This window comes from Falco cherrug, chromosome Z (genome assembly GCF_023634085.1).
Source record: "Falco cherrug isolate bFalChe1 chromosome Z, bFalChe1.pri, whole genome shotgun sequence".
Lineage (NCBI taxonomy): Eukaryota > Metazoa > Chordata > Aves > Falconiformes > Falconidae > Falco > Falco cherrug.
This window is the reverse complement of record NC_073720.1, coordinates 29027427-29047817: the sequence shown is the minus strand read 5'-3', so window position 1 is coordinate 29047817 and position 20391 is coordinate 29027427. Positions and strand designations below refer to the sequence as shown.

Genomic DNA, 20391 nt, shown 5'->3' with positions numbered 1-20391 from the left:
ACTTTAAATCAGCACAGCTATTACAAGGAACCACAGCATGTCTTAAGTCAGCCCCCTTTTCAGCTGAGTGCCCTCATACTAATTCAGATGCGTTTTATTATTTGCAAAAATATTTTTCTGTTTATCTGTTGCTTCATGCAGCACTGATTTATTGGATTTAATCCAGTAGTGTTGCACACAGCAGCACTACATTGTTGTTTAAAAAATATATTTTTAATATTTAAACTTTCATGTAGTATGTCAGAAACAACACAAAAACATTTTGAAACATTCAGCTTTTCTATCTGTTATGACAGCTTACTGAAAACTCTTACATTATTTAATCAGTAAGCCTGTACAACACTGACACCCACTTAGAATAATAGAAACGTCAATCTTCCTCATTTATGTGCAACTAAACTATTTTTGCTTTATATAGAGGACTTGCTAACTTGTGCAATTCCTCTGGTTGCAAAGCTTGACCTCAACAGCTGCTTGTGATTCAAAGAATTTTGAAAGCCATACAGGTAATGACATTGAGGTAATAGACAGCAGTTCTTCTTCAAAGAACCAACCCATCACAAGCTGAAAAACAGTACTCTGTGACCAGTCAGGCAAATTGAAACTGAAGTGGTAGTTGATATCATGAGTTGTAACTCTAACGGATTTGTCACCCAGCAATGCGAAATACTCATTTTTTTTGTTAATCAAGGGCAAATAGTTGGTTAGCTTGAAGTGACAGTTCGCTATTTTCAGGACTTGGCAGATGGACTACTGACATTGTTCTTTTCAGGGCAACAAATCTGACAACATTTAATTCAATAGAATCAATACACACAGGTTTACAAAGGAAGGGTCAATGAAGAGGTTCCCTCCAAGTCATCATGTTGTTTTACCCCGCTTAGGTTGTGCACAATCAGGAAATAATTTTGGGTTTTCCTCTTCCCCCCCGCCCCCCCTTTTCTTTTTTTTAAGGGGACAGACTGACATTATGCAATATATTTTTGTTTTTCAGGTCAAATAATGTTAGAAGCCTGGTAATTCTACTTGAAGAAAAAATAGTTTTCTAGGGTTTTTTAATTTACTAATTTCCCGTTTAGTATTCCTGTGTCTTTAAAATCAAATTTTAAAATAATATTCCTGGTACATTTAGAGCATTTAGAAGGAATGCACAGGACTCTCTGATCTTCCCAGAGATGTAAAGCATAAGTGGTGAGCTCTTACTAGTATTACAGCATCATTTTAAAGGTTTACTTCCTCCAGGTGTCTGTGATGCTTCTGTCCTGGTGATTGCTGCCTCCATAGGAGAATGGGCAGAAAATAACTTGTAACTGAACCTTTGCTGCCTCAGTTACTTTGTCTGACTAAAGTCATAAGTAAGACTTTATGTTGCTAAACTCCACGCTGCTGCTTCAGATGCAGGCATTTTTTTCTCTTTCACTAGTTTTTCTGTGAGGACGTTAGCTTGGGCAGGCAGGTGGAGCGCAAAGTTGCAGATGACTCAACTCTTGCAGCGTGACCAGAAGCTTCTGCTTTTGTCAGTGTTGACTGACTCTTCTTCCCACTGAAGCCTGAAGAGGCCACAAACACTGATGTTGGGCAGACTTGCCAAGGAGTAATGGTTTATTTGTACAAACCCAGAAGAAGTTAGCAATTTTTACAGTTTTTACTGTAGAAGTAGAATTGGTCAAATCTTTCAGAGAAAAGCAATATGCAATTACATGTATGAATCTTGTACTGCAAGCCTAATCTGTCTTTAACAGCTGAAATCACACTTCTTAGTAAAATTACTGTACTTTCATTTTTTCAGTTATGTTTTTCTATGATTACTTTATATCATGGTCACTTTTTTACTTCTTTGTAAATCTGAAAAGTGATTAAAATATAAAAGTTTTCTAACTCTTTAGCATTCTAATAATGAAATTCATTAAAAGGGAAGAGCTTTTATAAAAATTATAAGCTTCTGTAATGGTGAATGTATAAATTTACTTTTTCACCGTAATTTTGCAGAAAAATTTTAGATGCCATCTTTCACAATACCTTGGTGAAAAACATACTTCACCTGAATTGGGTTTGACTTCCTTTAATTGCAAATGAATCTGTCTGTCATTTGAATATGGTAATCCAATTGTTTTAATTTTTGTCTAGCACTTGACACAAGAAAAACCAGAAGGCCTTGTCAATGAAGCATCTCGGTATGGATGTATAAATTATTATTATTTTTAATATATATATATACATAAAAAATAAAATAAATATATAAATATATATATATTTGGAAACTGCGCTGTATAGAAGGTCATTAGAAATGACTTCTTTTTCTTTTATGAGCCTTTTTTCTGCTTTGCTTTTAGACCAAGGTAGATTGATGTAATGAGTTAGAAAATAGAAAAGTGACTTCATGCTCTGTTTGGCCTTTCTGCCAAGATCTGACTCTTCTAATACATATTTTAAGTCGGATGGGATTTTACCTAAGTGAAGGGGAACCATCAGTGTTAAGAGGTAGAAAGAATTTCATGCTAGGATCGATCAGCTGCTTGAAGTAGAACTGGAGGTAGAGGAATATTTTTTGCTAGATGTGGATCCATAATGATATAGGGTAATTGTAACAATGGTAGTCTTCATAAAGCAAAAAGACTTCAAGTATGACTTTGAAGACTGCGTGCAGGAGAAGTAGGGGCTTGTGAAGTTCATAAATCACCAAGCACTTTGCATTAAGTGACTTTTTTTAAAAAAAACAAACCAAACTCAAAACCTAGCAGTACTATAGTTTGGTAGGCTTCTCTTGTGGCACAGAAGAGAACCTCAAGGAGAAGCTGGTAGTACTTTAGACATATAGACATACTTGTGGTATTCTGGTTCCATTAATGCTTGCCTTTCTTTACTAACAATGCTTATACTATTGTTTTGGTGCTGTGGAAGAGGTAGTGTTTTGGCCTTACAGAAAAGGTATTTGTTTGTTCATGTTGTCTTTTTTTTTTTTTTGGTCCTTAATGCATAGGCAGGTTGCATTGGCTGATCTTATAATCATCAATAAAACAGATTTGGTTTCAGGGGAAGAATTGAATAAAGTCAGAACATCTGTCAGGTATGAAATGTTTGGCATAACTAACACTGTATTGGTTCAAATATATTTATTTAAATGTAGTTACTTTCTTCTTGTTAATACAGAAATTAGATCTCATGATTACATTGACACAAATCGTTAGCTCAGAAGGGAGAAGACACTGGCTCTTTCTAAAGGCATTTCAATGCTTTTATGTGCTTACACATTCTTAGCAGTTTGCCTATCTAGGTGTAAGATTTGATGTTACTTAGTAAGGACAGGCCTTTGTCTTAAGTGTCCATGCTCGTAGATTTCTGGGCAGATGTTCCCATTTTTCAGAATTAGCATCCGGCAAAAAAATACAATAATCTGCCAGAGTTCACTAGTAAATGCAAAGATATATGGAAGAGGTCCCAAAAAATTGTCATGGGTGCAGAGCCAATTGTCTGATTCAAGTCAGCGATTAAAGACATGCCCCATCTTTTTCTGTTGATACCATGATAATCAAAATGAAACATGAAATTTTTGAAGTATTTTACAGCTTTATTAGTGGTTTGAATTCTAAAAGTAAAAACACTTAGACCCAGAAGTGTATCACGAAGGGTTGTGGATAGAAAAACGCACTTCTCACTGGGAGTATCTTGTTGGAACCTGTAAAGTTCCCCAGCCCTTACTTAGGAGATGAAAAAGTCACAAAACTGAAGTCTGTTGGGATGTGTGTTGATTTGTTTGAGAAGTTGATAACAGAATTGGGGTTATTGTTGTAGTGCTATTTCTCATACTGCTTTCATACTGTTAACTTGTTCAGGCAATATATTACATTTGCTTTTTCATCTAACTTCTATTTTTCTATTTTATTTTAGGTCAATAAATGGACTTGTTAAAATTCTAGAGACACAAAGATCAAGGTATTAAATGGCCACTATTACTAGGTACTAGATCCTGCTTCTTTTGTAACAGATTTTAAGTATGCTAGTAGATCAGGTTGCTTAAAGGAAAACTATTGAATGAGGAATAGTTAATGCAAATATTTATTTCATGCATGAGCATCTAAGTAAAGGCATTTTTTTAGAGGAGTAAAATGTATTTTTCTTGGTTTTTTTCTGTTACTGTTCACATCCTACACTAGTGTATAATTTTTTTAAAAAAATCACCATTAAGATGTAGTTTACAGAGCTTATCGCTAATGGGTTTTATTGGACTTTGCAATATACCTGTAAATATTTATTTACATGAGAAGTAGATTTTACAAAAGCTTTGGCATTCTTTCCTTTTTTTTTCCCCCAAAAACCTGCATCTTGTTCTAAGCTTAATACAAATGTGGCTTTTAATTATTAAAATTATTATAAATAGTTATGTCACCATTTAGGGAGTAATAGCACTTGGAAGGTTCCTGAAAAATGCTAATACAGGTGCAGCTTAATTGGCTTCAGCATATTCAAAAAGTGTACCAGATTTTTAAGGGAGTATTTTAGGTAGGAATTCACAGTTTTTCATAACCTATTAACCAGATCTAATGAGTAACTAATGAGTTGCGTGCACTATGTTTTCTTTCTGTTGAGTCAGCTTAAAGATTTTTCTTACTCTACAATGGCTGATGCAAATAAGCTGTTACTACAACATTACTTTGAAAGGAGTGCAAGGAAGTTTATGAGAAGGAACAGTAATTTTTTTTGTTTGCTTTTTTACGTTGTTTTTACCATTTTTCGTTGAAATTTGATTTGCATTTCTTCTTTTAAAAGGGATTAAACGGATGTAGTATTCCCAGGGACATTAGGAGAGCAGCGTCTTTCAGACGACTAGGAACAGTGTGTGTACTATTACATCAATTATTTGGCAATATTGTGATAAATGTTCCTATAATACAGATTCCTGGTTTAAGTAACTTCTGAAGGGAAAATAGTAGATGTAATCTTAACAAAGTATACTTGACTTTTTAAAGTTATTCTCAAATATAGTTGGAAAGCATAGAGAAGAGTATTTGCTGTTTTTTGCTCATCAGATAAGACCAGCAAGTGGCTGTAGAATACATATTTTCGTTTGGTAACCCAGGGTTTTGAGGATAGGTGCTTGTCTGACTTCTATCTAAAGATCAGCTCAGTTTACATTTCCAGAAATGTTAACTTGTTAAGATTTCTATTGGCTTTAGCTTACTTGAAATTCTGTCTGCAGTCTGATCGCTGAAGTTTTAAGCTCTGCTGTTAAGCAGTTGTACTATGAAAGGCATTCTCTTTAGTGGCTATCCTGTTATGTTTATAAGGATTGTTCTCATGCTGTTTTCATTACTTTGTTCAGGGAGCAAGGTGAAATGTTTAAGTAGCTTTGACAACTTCATGCTCCTTGCTTGTCAAGTTGCAAATTCTGCTGAAGAATGATTAGAACAAGAATAAACAGTATTCTGGAGGAGATCATAAATTCTGTTACTGAGAGGTGTTTCATATTCATACATTCATTAATTTATTGTTTTTTCTGGTGATCCTCAGTAAATCATTCCTTTTAGGTCAGCATGTGTCTCTTACATAAAAAGTTTTTTTCTTCAATGGAGTTATTGTAATTTAGGAACTTACATTTGAAAGACCAGGTATGGGTAAACTTGTGAGCAATTATAATCAGGTTTTTAATGTTTACCAGCTTTTTGGTGCATTCAGTTTTAATATGTAAATAGTCACTCTAGATTCTGCTGCAAAATTTAGGCTTTTGTTGATTTGTCCTTTTTTTTAAATTCAATATTATTAAGTTAGTATTTCTTAAAGTTGGGTTGTATTAGGATAAATTTACTTGTATTTTTGGATAAATTTTTCTCCATCTGTAAATGGAGGTGAGAACGCTTTGATGATTCCAGGTAAAATTTAATCAGGATTTTATTCTGATGTTATATCTTGGGTATTTGCTCATAGCTAATGTTACAATATCCAAATTTGGCTATCTTATTTTTGAGGCCTCTGTTTACAGTTTTCATGACATCTTTGAAGTGTGATGTTTCTTCATGTAGTGTATGTACTTGAAGTGCAGCATGAGTGATTGAATGCCAAAAGAACAACAAATAATGCAGACGGATGGAGTTGCAGAGATACAATTGTAGCGTTTCCCTTTCTTCCTGTTTAGTAAACTCTTGAAAACAAATTTTTACTATTCTGGGATTTATGTTATATATATGCGTGTGTATGTGCATATATATATGTGTGTATATATATATATATATGAACTTCACTTGTGCCACAGAATAGGGAAGGAAATCATGAAGGATGATCAGGGCTTAGGAAAACACAAGAAAAAGATTTATAACAGATTGCTCCAGCCGAAATCAAAGAAGTGGCGACATGATTTTGCTGAGAACAAACAGTGCTCCTGAGAAAGCAGGTCAGGAGTTCCTTGTTTTTTTACTTGCAAGGCAGAGTACAGAAATGGTGGATGAAATGCTTTGAAGAGGGAAAAGAGGCAGACATTATTGATAAAGGTAAATTGCTCATAAATTGCATATGTGTGTCTGATTGCCCTAGGAAATGAATTCAAGTTTGAGGCCAAGATTTTTGTAAGATGGAAAAACAAAGCCCTAAGGTTTCTGTAAAGGTTATCATGGTATCCAGCATGGCTAGCAGATTTGAAGAGGATATTAAACTTAATGTTTTGTGTCTTAAATCAGCATCTGTTCATGTCCATTAGAACATCCAATTGTTCTAATTGTTCATGTCCATTGGAAGATATCCAATATGTGAAGTGTATTATCCACATCTGTGTCATTGTCTGGTGTCTGATGCCAGCCAGCATTAGATTTTGGATATTAAGATTAAGTGGACCTTAGGTCCAGTCCTTAATGACAACTCTTGTGTTATAATAAATACTCGTTAGAGAGCAACACATACTGTCTTTCCCATGATCAAACATTCCAAAAGAGAAATAGGCACAAAATTAATTTATTAACATGTTAATTGAGAACATACCTCCTTTAATTAGGGAATTTTGTCCTTCAAAAGCCCACATTTAAAAGGGACCAATATAGCACTTTCTTGAGTGTTTCTATATGGTTTGTTCTCAGCAGTGTTCTGAAAAATAACAGCACTGATGTGGTAATGAACTCTAGAGGGGATTATTTATGTTTTTTATTCTATATTTTTATATAAATTTATATTATGTTTATATATATAAATATAATTTATTATTATTGATGTTTTACATCAATACCTTCCATATTAGAAACTGCTTTGTAAAGCTGCTGTTGGGTGTAAAAGTTTAATAATACTGGCTACAGTGCAGAGGTCTGTCTTCCTGTTTGTTGGGGTTTTTTGGTGTCTCGTATGTTCTTTGTATTTACCCACATATTAATAATTGCTATTAATAATTAGAAAGCTATCAGTTGTTGTTATTAGTGAAACCTATAGTCTATATTGCTTTTATAAAAAAGGTTTCCTAGACAAGTTTATAGGTAGCTGTTCTTACAAGTAAATATTATCAGGGCTTTCTGTTCCATATTATGTTTTTAATTTGCCTGTTTCAGATGTTAGAGCTGAAATTCTTCATAGTAGCACTTGCCTTATTGCGTATTTCAGTTTTGTTTTCTAACAGTGTGTCAGTATAAGCTGTATATATTCTGCTGTGTGTGTGTGTGTGTGTTGAGAGGCCCTATATTAAGGATGCAGGATAATTGCTGGGAAGAACTTCAGGGTTCCTTTTCCCATTTAGGGAAAATCAGTTACTACTCAGGCATTCGGTGTGAGGGTTTTTATCATCTTTCTTGGAAATACCTTGTATTTTACTGTATTGTTAAAAATTTTGTTTCTGTGCTTATTACTGTGTAAATAAACGCTGCATTTCCTTGTAGGGGACAATACCAACTACCAACATCCAAAAATAAGGCTAAGGATTGATTGCGTTAGTATGATAGACAGGAAAACAAACACAAGTTTCAATTATTTTAAAATATTATTTTAAAAATAAGTATTCACAATATATTTAAATATAGCAAAAATACAAAGATTTCTTTCTCCCCCCTGTTTAGAGTTGATCTCTCTAATGTATTGGACCTGCATGCTTTTGACAGTTTATCTGGAACAAGGTATGGTGAAATCTCACTGTCTCTTATTAGAATAATATCCATTGTATAAGTGCATGGATGGAATAGACACATGCACATACTGGTTCAAATTTGCATGAGTTTCTGGTATAAATTCTAGTTTAGTCACTTGTTTAAAATTCTTGCTTTATAAATGGTAATCTGAAACGGAGGGTTTTTTTCCACTTGAAACGCGTGCAACAGAAGGTTTTTGACCTTGTAAAGTTAAATGAGCCAGAGTTTGCATGCCTTTCTTTACCAAAATACAAATTTTGCTTTAATACTAGTAGTAGAGTAAATTTGTACACTCTTTTCTGTTTTTTTAAAGGATTTCAACATTTTTCTCATTTCACATCATGGTGAACGAGAAGGCCTTCTTAGTTTTCACAGAAAACAATGGGAGACTGAGGTTCCACAACAAACAAAACCCATTACAAATTCTGGTTACTGTGTTTCATGTCCTTTGTTTTTTTTGATGCCCGATGTGTGCTTCAGTATGCTAGATAAGTGGAAAAGTAAAATTGGAGGTGAGGAGGAGTATTTTCTGTTCACACACTTCGTGTGCTGAAGTTGTTTAGCAAAGAGAGCAAGGAGTGCTAGGGCAGTTGTAAAGAGGAGGGAGTAGGCAACTGGGGGCAGTATGAGTTTCACTTTTCTTCCTGGATGCACACGGTTCAGTTAAAGAAAAGTAGACACTTCCTTATTCACGCAAGGAAGAAACTGCTGAAGATGAAGCTAGTAACCTCTAGTAGATGAGGTGTGCTCATGAGATTTCCCAGTCAACTGATGCAGTATTATCAAAAGGATAGCCTGCCTTTCCCGACTCTCTGCTGCCCTTTTTTCTGATCTATGAAAAGTGGTGTTTGTTTCTTTTGTGCTCCTTCACTGTACCAGTTGGGTCTGTACCAGTGGCAGCATCAGGGCCGTATCAGAATGGGCATCCAAAAGAAGGTTAAGGGAGGAGGAAGGCCAGTGTATCCTTTGTGGGCGATAGCTAACTATTAGATCATAAACCCATGTCCTGAGTTCTTACGATGGATCAGCTAACTAAACTGCCTTATCCCGGAGCCAAACAAGAAAGCAGTAAGAAGATGTGAAACCAGAAAAGGATTGTTCTTGGTAATGGCAATTCACAGTTAGATATGATTAACCGTACTATTAGGTGGCATTCTGTAAGGTTTACTAGGAAGTGCTGTGCTCCATACACCTGAGGAATCCTTAAGGAGCTGACGAAAAAAAAAAAGTCTTTCTTGCTTTCCTCAGTCTAGTCATATCTCTTATCTCACCCATAGTTCCTTTAGAGGTTCTCAGTATTTGGTATTAAAACAGAGGAAACACTAAACTGCAGCATTTAAAGGCAAATTCTAAAAGCACCAAGGTTGTAGACTGCTTAAATTAAGTTCCATTTCTCTTGTTTTTATTTGAGCTCTGTACAGTGAAATTGCTTACCCTGGTACCTGTACATAGATACAGAAATCCCCACATAAAATACTAGCGATGGCTTCCTATCATCTGCAGCAGAAAAACTCTTTACATACAGCAACTTTTGAGCACAGATACACACCAGTACACTAATAAAATTGTTCTTTGCATGCTACAGTAAGGAGTTCTGCCAGCATAGCAGGCAGATGAAGTATCCGATCGGTGTGACTGTACTGGTAGAACTTTGTAGTCTATACATGGCCTGAAAGTGACAGGAAACACATCAAGCGTTTGGATTCTGTGGCATGCAGTATGAGAAGACTACAACAAAGCAAAGAAGATGCAAGAAGTAGGAGTGTGAAATGTTACTTCGGTAACAGTCAATATATTTTCCCTACTGTTAAAGGCTTCTTAAAATTTACAGTCATGAAAGTATGAGAAATTTTTATGGGCAGTCTTCTCTGAAGTAGTAGAGAGCTGTCATCATAGTGACTTTTGCTGTGGTATTCTTTTCTCTTGCTAATGTCCAACATGCACAAAATGTTCTGTGGTACAGAAAAAGTATTTGAAGAAATCCTGCACTGTCTTGACTAAAGACAGACATAGGTGTGTAATCTAAAGTTGCAGTAAAATTTTACGTTGTCATGCAAAATGGTAGAGTAAGATGCTGAATCTTAGTTCATGGAACAAGTCCCCAAGTTCCCTTATGAAGTAGAGAGGACCAGTTTTAAATTAGCAGGCACACTGTACTCGGTACAACAGTTGAAATAGAAGTTGGTATACAGCGTTTCACTTAGTGTTACAGATTTCATTCTCACAAGCAAGAGCTTTGTACATTTTTTTTATTCTTGCTTTTCAAACCGTTCTTGTTTTCAAAAAATCAATGTCTAATAAATTGTCAAATTCTAGTGATTTTTCTCTTCTTGCTTTAATGATGTAGCTTGCCTTTTGCTCCTACACAAAGGAATATCAAGGATCTTGTACTTCTTGAAGTATAAATATTTAAAAACCCACAGATACTGCAAATCATTACTATAATCTTATTGTGTTTATATTAAGAAAACTAATATTCTAACAACCATAAACTAGACCAAACAATTTAATTAAGCATCTTATTTTGAGATTAAATCTGAATTAACAATTGAAGCTTATTCTGAATATATAGCCTATCTTCGATATTTTAGTTTTGCTCTGCATTACTGAAGAGTTTATTTAAATTTCAAAATAACATTTTGTCTGTCCTACTGAAATGCGGCATTTAACTTTACTCATTTTCAGTTTGCAGAAGAAGCTTGAGCATGTAAAGACAACACATGAACATCTAGATAAGGTAATTACTGAAAATACTGCTTCAGTATTTTTGTAACAACAAGGTTGTTCAGGGTAATTGCAGGCATTGCATGCTAATCACGTTTTTCAGAAGGTTTCAGTTAGGGAGTAGTGTGTTTTAAGATCTTTGGAAGATTATGTAGAATACTTACAGGAATGTGCTTTGTTGTACGTAGGTTCTAAATGGATATATTAAGTCTTGCTTTCAAAAAAAGTGTATAGGCTTCCATTGTTCCAGAAAGTCCCATCATTCATTGATTCATATGGAGAGTTGTTACTGAAACAGACAAATAGCAGTACTCTTTTTAGTATTTGCAGAATCAAGTCCTAAATCTGTAGCCAGTCTTTTATCTTGTAGATTCTCTGTCCAAATGTTGTCTATGTAGATACCAGGGAGATATTATTCATGACTTCGCATTCTTTAAAGCTGTAATAAAACTTCACCGAGTAGTTAAACATGTGGTTTTCTGTTCTGTGGGTGCTTCCCGTTGTTACTGTTTCTTGTGAAACCAATTTAACTTTTAAGAGTGAGGTAGATTCTGCCCTATAAACTAAGTATTGGTCCTGTAAGCACGTGTATGCTAAAAAAACCCAAAGAACTGGTTCTGTTGATGTTGATTTTTAGTATGTCAAATTAAACTCTAAAATATATTCCCCCTCATCCTGATACTAAACCTGATGTGTGTTTATGTCAGGGAAGAATCTTTTCTCTCCCTGTGTGCAACTGCAAATAGCATTTCTGCCTTTGTTGCTTTTATTTGACTATATACAGGTTTTTTTTAATCAGCATATCTAATTTCAAAGATTAATTTAAGGAAAAAAGATCTGGTCCATCATCCTTGCAGAATATAAACGGTTCTATGCCAGTTGCTACTTGTAAGCACCTGTCTAATCCATGATATACAGGTTTTACTAGAAAGGCTTCCTTTTAATTTTCCTTTTTTCTTGTTTGTTTGTTCTGCAAATGTTATGATCGCAGTATGTTTTTCTGCTTACACCCTTCTCAAAAGCAGAACAGTCTGAAGTCAGGGAATTTCTGAATTTATTGCCAGGCAACAAAACATAGAAATACTGATTTGAGTTCTGCAAAAAAGAAATACGAAATGATTACAGAAACACTTAAACGAACACCTCTTCTTCTCTCTCCTCCAACTTCCCCTATTTTTTTCAGTGGGTGACACTTGGTCCATCCAAGGTCTCCCAGAAATGCTACAGGTGACATAGGAAGTTGGGGGTAGTTGTGTAATGATTTTCTGTCCCTTTACTGCTCTGTTCCTTCCCTGTGGTTCATGCAGGGCCCTTAGTACCTGTGGAGTGCCCCTGCTCTGTGGGTAAACAACAAGCTGTAGTCTCTCAGGGGTGTGTGCACCCCCTTTGGCATTACGGCATGCATCTTCCAAAGAGTCTTTAGTCCCAAGTGGCTGGAGGTATGTCTCTAACAGGGTGCCCTGTGTTTCTCTGCCTGAAGATGTGTGGGATATTTTTTTTTTATTTATTTACACTTCTATTTATAGTTTCAGAGGTGGCTGGAACAGGTTGAGACACACACACAAGGCAGCTGATGGCCTCCTTCCACACCATCAGTACTGCAGCCCCCTGCTACATAAGCCTCGTAAGCTTACACGTACTTAAAGAGCTGTGTGAACATATATTGGTTATAGCATCCACCCTTAATAGCATCAGAAACTGAATGTACGCATTGTACATATTCTACTCCTTGCCACTGAGAGTTAGACTGTAGGGGTTAATATTGTCGCAGTCAGAATATGTATGTTAAAAATTGTTGTATTTAAACTCCATCTCCTGCCAAGTGGATGATGGAGGTTAGTATCATAAAGGTTTGAATTTACGTATTTCCATTGTAGACTCCACCCTTTTGTGTAGATTAGTAAGGATAGCATTGCTTCCTGCAAAATTCAGGCCTTGTTCCTGCAAAACACCAAACCAAGGCACCTGGCTGTTTAGTCTACTCACCATGCCTTAGTACAGAAGCAAATGTTCAAGCAAACAAAACAGTAAAACCACAGAGTAACAGCACTATTGATAGCCACTTGGTTTCTGAGTTCAACAGCTGTACTTCCATCCAGAACTGAAACTTGTGGTGGCTGGTGTTGACTTGATACAACATGGGTGTTTCCCCATTTGGGAAGTAAGGTGACGCATCAGATGACTTGAATTTCACAGAGCTTGCTGCACATCCTTTAACCATATTAACTGAGCTCTGACCTTTCTCCTCAGCTTGTTATTCCTTTGCTCCCAGGTGTAGATCTTTGAAGGACTTCTTTTTCCCTTTCCAAGTCCCAGTTTGTGGGGAGGGAGCATCAAGATTTTCTCATCCCCTGATGACTCTTTCACAACTCCAGTTTTGTCAGGCTTTGCTGTGAGGCTGATCACACACTTGCCTTGGGCATGTTCAGGTGTGATACTCTAGGTCACCCCTTAGTCATTAGGATGTCCCACCAGGTTATTGGGCAATACCAGAGTGGCAGTAGTGACTGTGCCAAGCTGTCAGAGCTTTTGGTCTGTGGCATCAGCCTTTTTGGAGTCCCTTATTCCTTGCCTGTAAACATAGCAGGAGTTAAAAGTGACCATAGTTGGTTTTCACTTTTTCCCAGTCCCTCCATGGGAGTCTTGTTTGTGGGATTGGAAGGACTGAGCTCAGCATACTGCTCCATCAGTAAATCCCAGAGTTTCCTACTTATGCAGGTGCCTTCCTATAGCTTTCCAGCACCACAGGCACTGCAGATGTGACTTCTGTGGGCAGCAGCTGCAGGTGTCATGCATTGCTTTGCAACTTTTTACTTGAAGTAATTAGAGTGGTTGCACTTTGGGGAGCGGTCTTCCATTTTTGCTGCACTGTAACTTGGGCTGCTTAACAGCAGGACTCTTGTAATTTTAAACTCTCTTACTTTTCAATAGTAGATTGGGTGGCTTATCGCACAGCTTTCCCTTTGGCCACCTCAGTGTTACCAGCTGCTCAGTTCTGATACAAGTTTTGTCATTTTTGCTGCGCATTTGCTGTTGTATCTTGTAGCAGTCCACTAGTCTTAACAGTGACAGTCAGTCTGATGGTGATAGATTCTAAGTGGTCTCGATCTTTCTGAGGCTCCATTTGAGTTATATGATAAGCTCTGGCATAACCCCACAGCAGAGCAGCGCACTTCCCAGTGTTTTACAGGTGGTAGTTGTATCCCTTTTGCAACTCTTGGGCTAATTTTCATGGATGCTGCCCAAGGATCTGTTAAGACCCCCTGCCATGGGCACATGGGCTTGAAGCTGGAATCGTCCTGTGTCTTCCCAGTCATCTTCCTGTCCCAGTCAGGCTTTCACATGTCCCTGCTTTTTCCAACAGTTTATACATGTCTTCACACATCCCCACATGTGTAGTAAGTACATCACTCAAACCAGAATATGCGATCACAGATTTCTAGTACTGGAACCACAGCTCCTTCAGGATTCCCCAAGTCATTGCAGTAATGCACTTGGCTCTCATGAGACCCCGCCTGGAGTTCTGCACCCAGCGCTGGGGCCCCCAGTGCAAGAGAGACACAGACATGGAGGGCAAACAACAGTCGGGGTTGGAACACCTCTCCTGTGAGGACAGGCTGAGAGAGTTGGGGTTGTTCAGCCTGGAGAAGGCTCCAGGGAGACATGGCCTTGCAATACTTAAAGGGGGCTTAGAACAAAGACACTGAGATTTTTTTTACGGGGGCCTGTAGTTTTGTGTGGTAGCTTTCTGCTACTTTTTGCTTGTTAGTGATATTGTCACTGTTCTGTGTGTTACCCACAGGCCCCTGTCCATATACAGATACTCTGCTCTGTGGATAAATTTTGGGTCACAGTTCTCTTTGGGGTATTCCCAACTGGGTGTGGTTCAAACAGTCCCCTCAGGGGTGCAAAAATAAATTTACATGTATGAAAGATGTATTACTTGTTATATAAATATTTTTAAATAAATCTATGTGCATAAAATTTGTATTGTTTATTAAATATATTTTATGTAATATGTATTATACAATAGCTTATAAAAGCGTGCTTTCCTTTTATAAAGTTGCATGATTAAATTTAATTTTCAAGTTAAAATATCACGCATACAATGCCTGTATTTTTCTTTTTGAACTGCAGATCTTGACTGTGAAGTTGCTAGTCTTGAAAACAGCAAAAGGCAGTTATAATCTCCTTTTGGAACTAAAGACTCATTTGCATGCTTAACTATAATTGCAATCAGAATCTTAAGATCATAGGTTTTTGTTTAACATTTGTGTTCATATTAAATATGTTCAGTTACAGTAATAAAAGTCTCAGTGGATTTCTAAAGTAGAAAAAATAAAGTAGAAGCCTTCTGAATGTTATGAGAGTTATAGCATGCTTGTATTATTAAGAAAATTATTGTTGGTTTTGTAGTGTGGAGCCATTCGACCAGTAGGAAACAGTGAGAATTCATTGTTACTATCACTGTTTAGTTCAGCACCCATATTTTTAAGATCGTTGTTCAGACAGATGATAATGATAAATGAGAGCAGAACACCTCTTGCAGTAGGGTGCAAGCCCTGGTTGGATGGTAAAGGGTGCTTATTATCTTTGTGGGGATCAACAGAAGCAATACTGCACTATGCATGAAGCACTGAACTTTTTCTGTCTTGTTTTGAAGCTGCTCAAAGTATTAGCTTTTGGGTGTTTTGGTGAGTTTACTTGGTAATTAGCTAAATGTTTAGATTTGAAGCTTGTTGCTTTTTTTTTTTTTAAGTTAGACTAGTCATCTGAAAGCAGTAATCATTTGAAAGAATTTAGGTTGTATGAAAAGTAATTCCCTGTATGTTCTTCTGTGCCACTGAGACATTATGGTGACAAAAATAGGTTTAAGACACATTATTTCCTTTATTTTAAAATAAATTACTGGTTTTAAACTACACATTTATTTGCATCTTCATTTTTTATAATAATTGGTTCTAAGCAGTAAGCTGGTGGTTGCTTTGGAATAAAACATATTCAGACATCTTTATTTTTGGAAATTTTTCATAACAGGCAAGTACAGATAGGTGAAAAATATCTTGATTAATTTTTGTCTAATAGAATTGTGTTGAAGATTAGAAATTGTGACAAAGATCAGTAAGCCGAGAAAATTGCATTCTTAAACAGATTTGAAAGATTGAGCTTACTAGCATGTAAGAATTAAAATTCTTAGGCTTTCTTTGAGAACAAACATCAGCTACAGCAAAGAAATACATGGTAGAAGCTGATCCCAACTATTCAAAGTACTGCATATGCCCCTTAAGTGCACACCCAAACAGAACCAAAAAGTATACCATAATGTGGCAAATCAAGAGCAGAACAGAAATGGAGATTATTTTTTTTTTCAGGTTTTGATGTGGATATATACTTGCTTTTTTATGAGGTCAAGTTATAAAGAATGCTTTTTGAAATGAATATAATGAAATATTTATTAATTTTGGTAATAGTAAGTGTGTCTTTCCATTTGCAGGGTATAATTACAGTAACATTTGAAGTTCCAGGAAATATAAAAGAAGAAAACTTGAATCTCTTCATTCAGGTAAGTAATACAGCACTGTCAACTGAAAAATCATTAGAAAATCATCCCATGCCATTCTGTTTATGAAAACATTTTTCCTGTTCATAGACTCTTCTGTGGGAGAAGAATGTGAAAGATAAAACTGGGCGTACCGCGGACATCATAAGACTGAAGGTTAGTCAGAAATGACCAACTTCTTTGTTTTGTGCTTTTCCTTTTTTACGCGTAAAAAAACTCGTGTTCTGTCAGCTACAGATCTATCAAGGGCACTACTGGATCACTAGCAGAGCAGACAAAATGGAGAGGAGCAGTTTGTTACTGTTCTGTGTAGGGGCAGTTACCTGCTGGTTGGTGGAACAACTCAAAAGGAGGTAGCTGACAGAGAAGCAGACATTGATCCTACTTGTTTTGATTAGACGAGGAAGATGTACAGTCACAAACATCAGTGGCAGAATTAATCGTAAGGGCATAGTTAAATTACTTTTTCACCTACATTGCTTTGAAAGATTCCATCCATCTCACATAGATGTCTCCTTGTCTAGGGATTGAGCACTATAGGCTGGATACTATAGACTGCTATCAGTAATTGTAATTGTTGGCATAATACGCAGAAGTTGAGGTTCACGTAACAGCAGTGCAGTACTGGTTGTGGTCTACACTTGACAATATTGTTAAACTAATTTAAAGATGCATCCCATAAGTATTAATCTTCATGGGCACTTCCTATGTTTTTCAGTTGCATGGTTTTGAGAAGGGTATAGGTGATAGTTTAGGATATATTTTGATTTTCCTTATACCAAGCCGCAGAGTTAATTGTTAAAAAATGAGAACCAAGTCTGTCATTTGGTAGGCTGTAAGAAATACAAAATATGCTGCGGTTCGTTTTCTGAAAACGCTTGTGCATCATGGATAGTGACATCATTACTTTAATTCATCGAAAGAAAGGTTGTATTCTTGCTCTTTCAGCAACAAAATGAGAATATCCTTGTCTTCCCCTTCCTGACAAATAGAAGAAAATAGTCACTGATACGTCGTAAGCTGTCTGAAAACAGTGCTGCTATGTACAAGTGCATCTTTGTTGTATTGAGCATTGGAATCAAAGTAATTCTTTAGGAGATCTGAGGTTTGCTATAAGCTGTGAGCTGGCCCTCAGTCACAGACAAATACACCAAAGCAAATGAACCCCAGGTAATTATAGAATGGATTCCAAAGTTTGTTGCTTTTATATTTATTTTATATATCCTACCTGCAGTCATAATACTTTTGGTAGTAATAGTCAGAGAATTCCAGCTAACATGTCAAATGCAGACCTTTTTTCATTAAATATTTGTAAGGGTTTTTCTTAAACACTTTTTTTTTCCCCTTTAGGGAAGTATAAGACAACTTTTTACAGAATGTGTTGCACTAGAATATTTTATAAAGTTTTACACAAAGTAATAAAAACATTTTTAATACGACTTTTGGTATGTGGTTTAATGGGCTTACTTTAACAGTGATCACTTTTAATTCTCTTGCTAGTCATTTTACTTCAGAAATGTTTGTTTGTTCTCCAGTATTCACAGATTCTGTTTCAGAACAGTGAATATACTGAGCATGAGTGCCTAATCAGAATAGTATGAAATAAAACTTTTTTGCTCATTTTACATTATCGTTGCTGGCAATTGATCTTTCGTGGACTCATACGTCATGAACCATATATATATATATATTCAAAGTGACATAATAGCTGATGACATTTTATTTTTGCTCGAACATGCTAGATACTGACCAAATGAAAAACAGCAAGCAGAGTACGGCAAAGTGTAATTGCTAGTCTTTAACAGAATAAAGATAGGTGAGAATGGATGTTATGAATAAAGTGGTAATACTGCATGGTTGTTTTGACTAGTTGGTCCATAGTTGCCAGAAACATTTTTCCCTGTTTGGCCTAGTTTCGAAGAGGTTTTTTTCCTCTTTTTACATACTTAATTTTTAAAGGTTTGTTTATATATCCTAACAGTTATTTTTCTGATAAGGGACTGGTATCTATTCAAGGCAAATCTCATCAAGTGATAGTCCAAGGTGTCCACGAGCTCTATGATCTCGAGGAGACCACAGTAGCCTGGAAAGAAGATGAAGAGAGAACAAATAGACTGGTCCTAATAGGTAAGAGGAAATTACCTATTTCCTTGTTTGACTTTAAGAAGTGGATCTTTCTGCAGGCCGTGCTGTGACTTACCCAGTGAAAAGCAACTGGCCCAAATAGGCCGGAATAAGACCAGTGAGCATGTTCAGTGTAACGTTCAGTTAAAGGTTTATCCATCAAGACCTTCTGCAGTTTTATATTCCAGCTGAGTGGAATCTGCATTATCCCTTTTAGTGACATAAAAGTAAAAAAAAAACCCAGACAACTAATTATTCATAAAGTCCATAATTATAAATATGCTGATGGAAATTATTTGAATGTTTGATCAAATATTCAGTAACTGCAAGGAAGGTGATTATTGCCATTAAAATGTATAAAATTTGTTTTGTTTCTGAAGAGTTTGTAATGCTGAGGTTATGAATTTCTGTTTCAAACTTGTTACTCTCTGCTTTGCAAAATGTTTTTACGACCAAAAAACCCCCATTTTTCTTCCTTTCCCTTGTGCAACTTGAAGTCTGTTGTTGCCTGTGAAATCTAAAGTTACCTTGTTGCCTGCAGCTTAATTGCAATAACTGCTGTTCACACTTACTGGTATCACAAGCATTTTCTTTGTAGAGAAGAATGGTAAATCGCCACTTGCTTGCATTTTTTGGTAATACACAGTAAAATATAGCTAGCAAATTTATTTCTCTTTACAGGCAGGAACTTGGATAAGGAGATCATCAAAGAAGTATTCATAGCCACTGTGGCTGAGAAACAAGGAAACAGTTGACATCAAATGACAAAAAAGTTGAAAAGTCTGTGCTTAACTCTGCAAGCTTTTTATGACAGAAAAGACTGAATGACATGAAGTATAGTAGTTCCTTTTTCCTCTGGAGGTTTACACAACAGTTAAACCCTGAAGTCCTCCTAAGAATCCAAGCTGACCTACTGCTGAAAGATAAAGTTTCATGTTCTAGAATCACACATGAAGAATTCTACCGTTTTGGATTTGGCTTAAGTTGCGTCAGTACCATCATGTACCTATGCAGAAATGCAGATGGGCAAAAAGGCTGTTGTTTATGGCATACATTAAATGTTACAGTAGCAATATGGTAAACCTGTTTGAAGTCTTGGGCTTTTTCCAGATAACTCTCTTTTACTACTGGAAGTGAAGCAACAGTGATTATTGCCAGAGACGTATTGCAGTATTTAGTATGTACTATTAAACTGTCTTCCTTCTCTTTCAACTTGCCTTGTGATTTTTTGAATGTATACGTTCATCCCAGGTACCACTAAACTGCTGTATAAATTAAACTAAAAATAAATAGATAACAGTCTCGAGACCACATGAAATGTAGCTATTATGCAGACAGTACACAAATGCAGTGTTCAGTCACATAGCCCAAGCGTTGAAAGATGTAGCTGAACTTGCAGATTTCCAGACCATGACCTTGCCATTTCAGGATTTGGGGGACAGGGAAGCACAATTTCAAAGCATTGTCTGGGCTGTCCTGTGTGATTTCTTGTAAGGTTGTCTGACACTTTTGGGTGCTGTTTCAAAAACTTACTTTGAAGCTTTTATCTCTGTGTTCATTAGTTTTACAGTTCAGAGGTGAGCTTCTTTCCCTGTACCTTCTCCCGTAGTCAGTCATTGTTCACCTTTTAGCTTTGTGCTGATTACAGTTGGGTGATTGCACAGTGAGTGAATGCAGGAAGGTAAGGTGGAATTAAAAATGTTTCAAAACATAATTCTAGGACATGCAGCAGATACTCTGAAGAATGGACTCTTAGCTACAGTGCTAGGTGGGTGCTTGCTGGTGTGTCTGGATAAGTAGAAACTTGTTTTCAGTACTAGAGGTACTACTTGTCACATACCTAACATTTGCTTTAGGATAAAAGGTGAATCAAACTAAAGAAACAGAAGAAAG

General features: G+C 36.3%; 1 protein-coding gene across 7 annotated transcripts in view; it reads left to right on the top strand.

Moving 5' to 3' along the window:
- ZNG1A (Zn regulated GTPase metalloprotein activator 1A) overlaps positions 1–19710 on the top strand; it is a 29038-nt gene extending 9328 nt beyond the window's left edge. For 3 of the 7 annotated variants that reach the window (XM_055698948.1, XM_055698954.1, XM_055698953.1), the window contains 9 exons: positions 2128–2174; positions 2981–3067; positions 3889–3933; positions 8022–8078; positions 10776–10827; positions 16309–16377; positions 16465–16530; positions 18372–18501; positions 19180–19710. In XM_055698948.1, the coding sequence (XP_055554923.1) occupies positions 2128–2174; positions 2981–3067; positions 3889–3933; positions 8022–8078; positions 10776–10827; positions 16309–16377; positions 16465–16530; positions 18372–18501; positions 19180–19253 (627 nt within the window). In that variant the 3' untranslated portion in view covers positions 19254–19710. The other 4 variants (XR_008730215.1, XM_055698949.1, XM_055698952.1 and 1 more) reach the window with 4 other exon arrangements.
- The last annotated feature ends 681 nt before the right edge of the window (positions 19711–20391 follow it).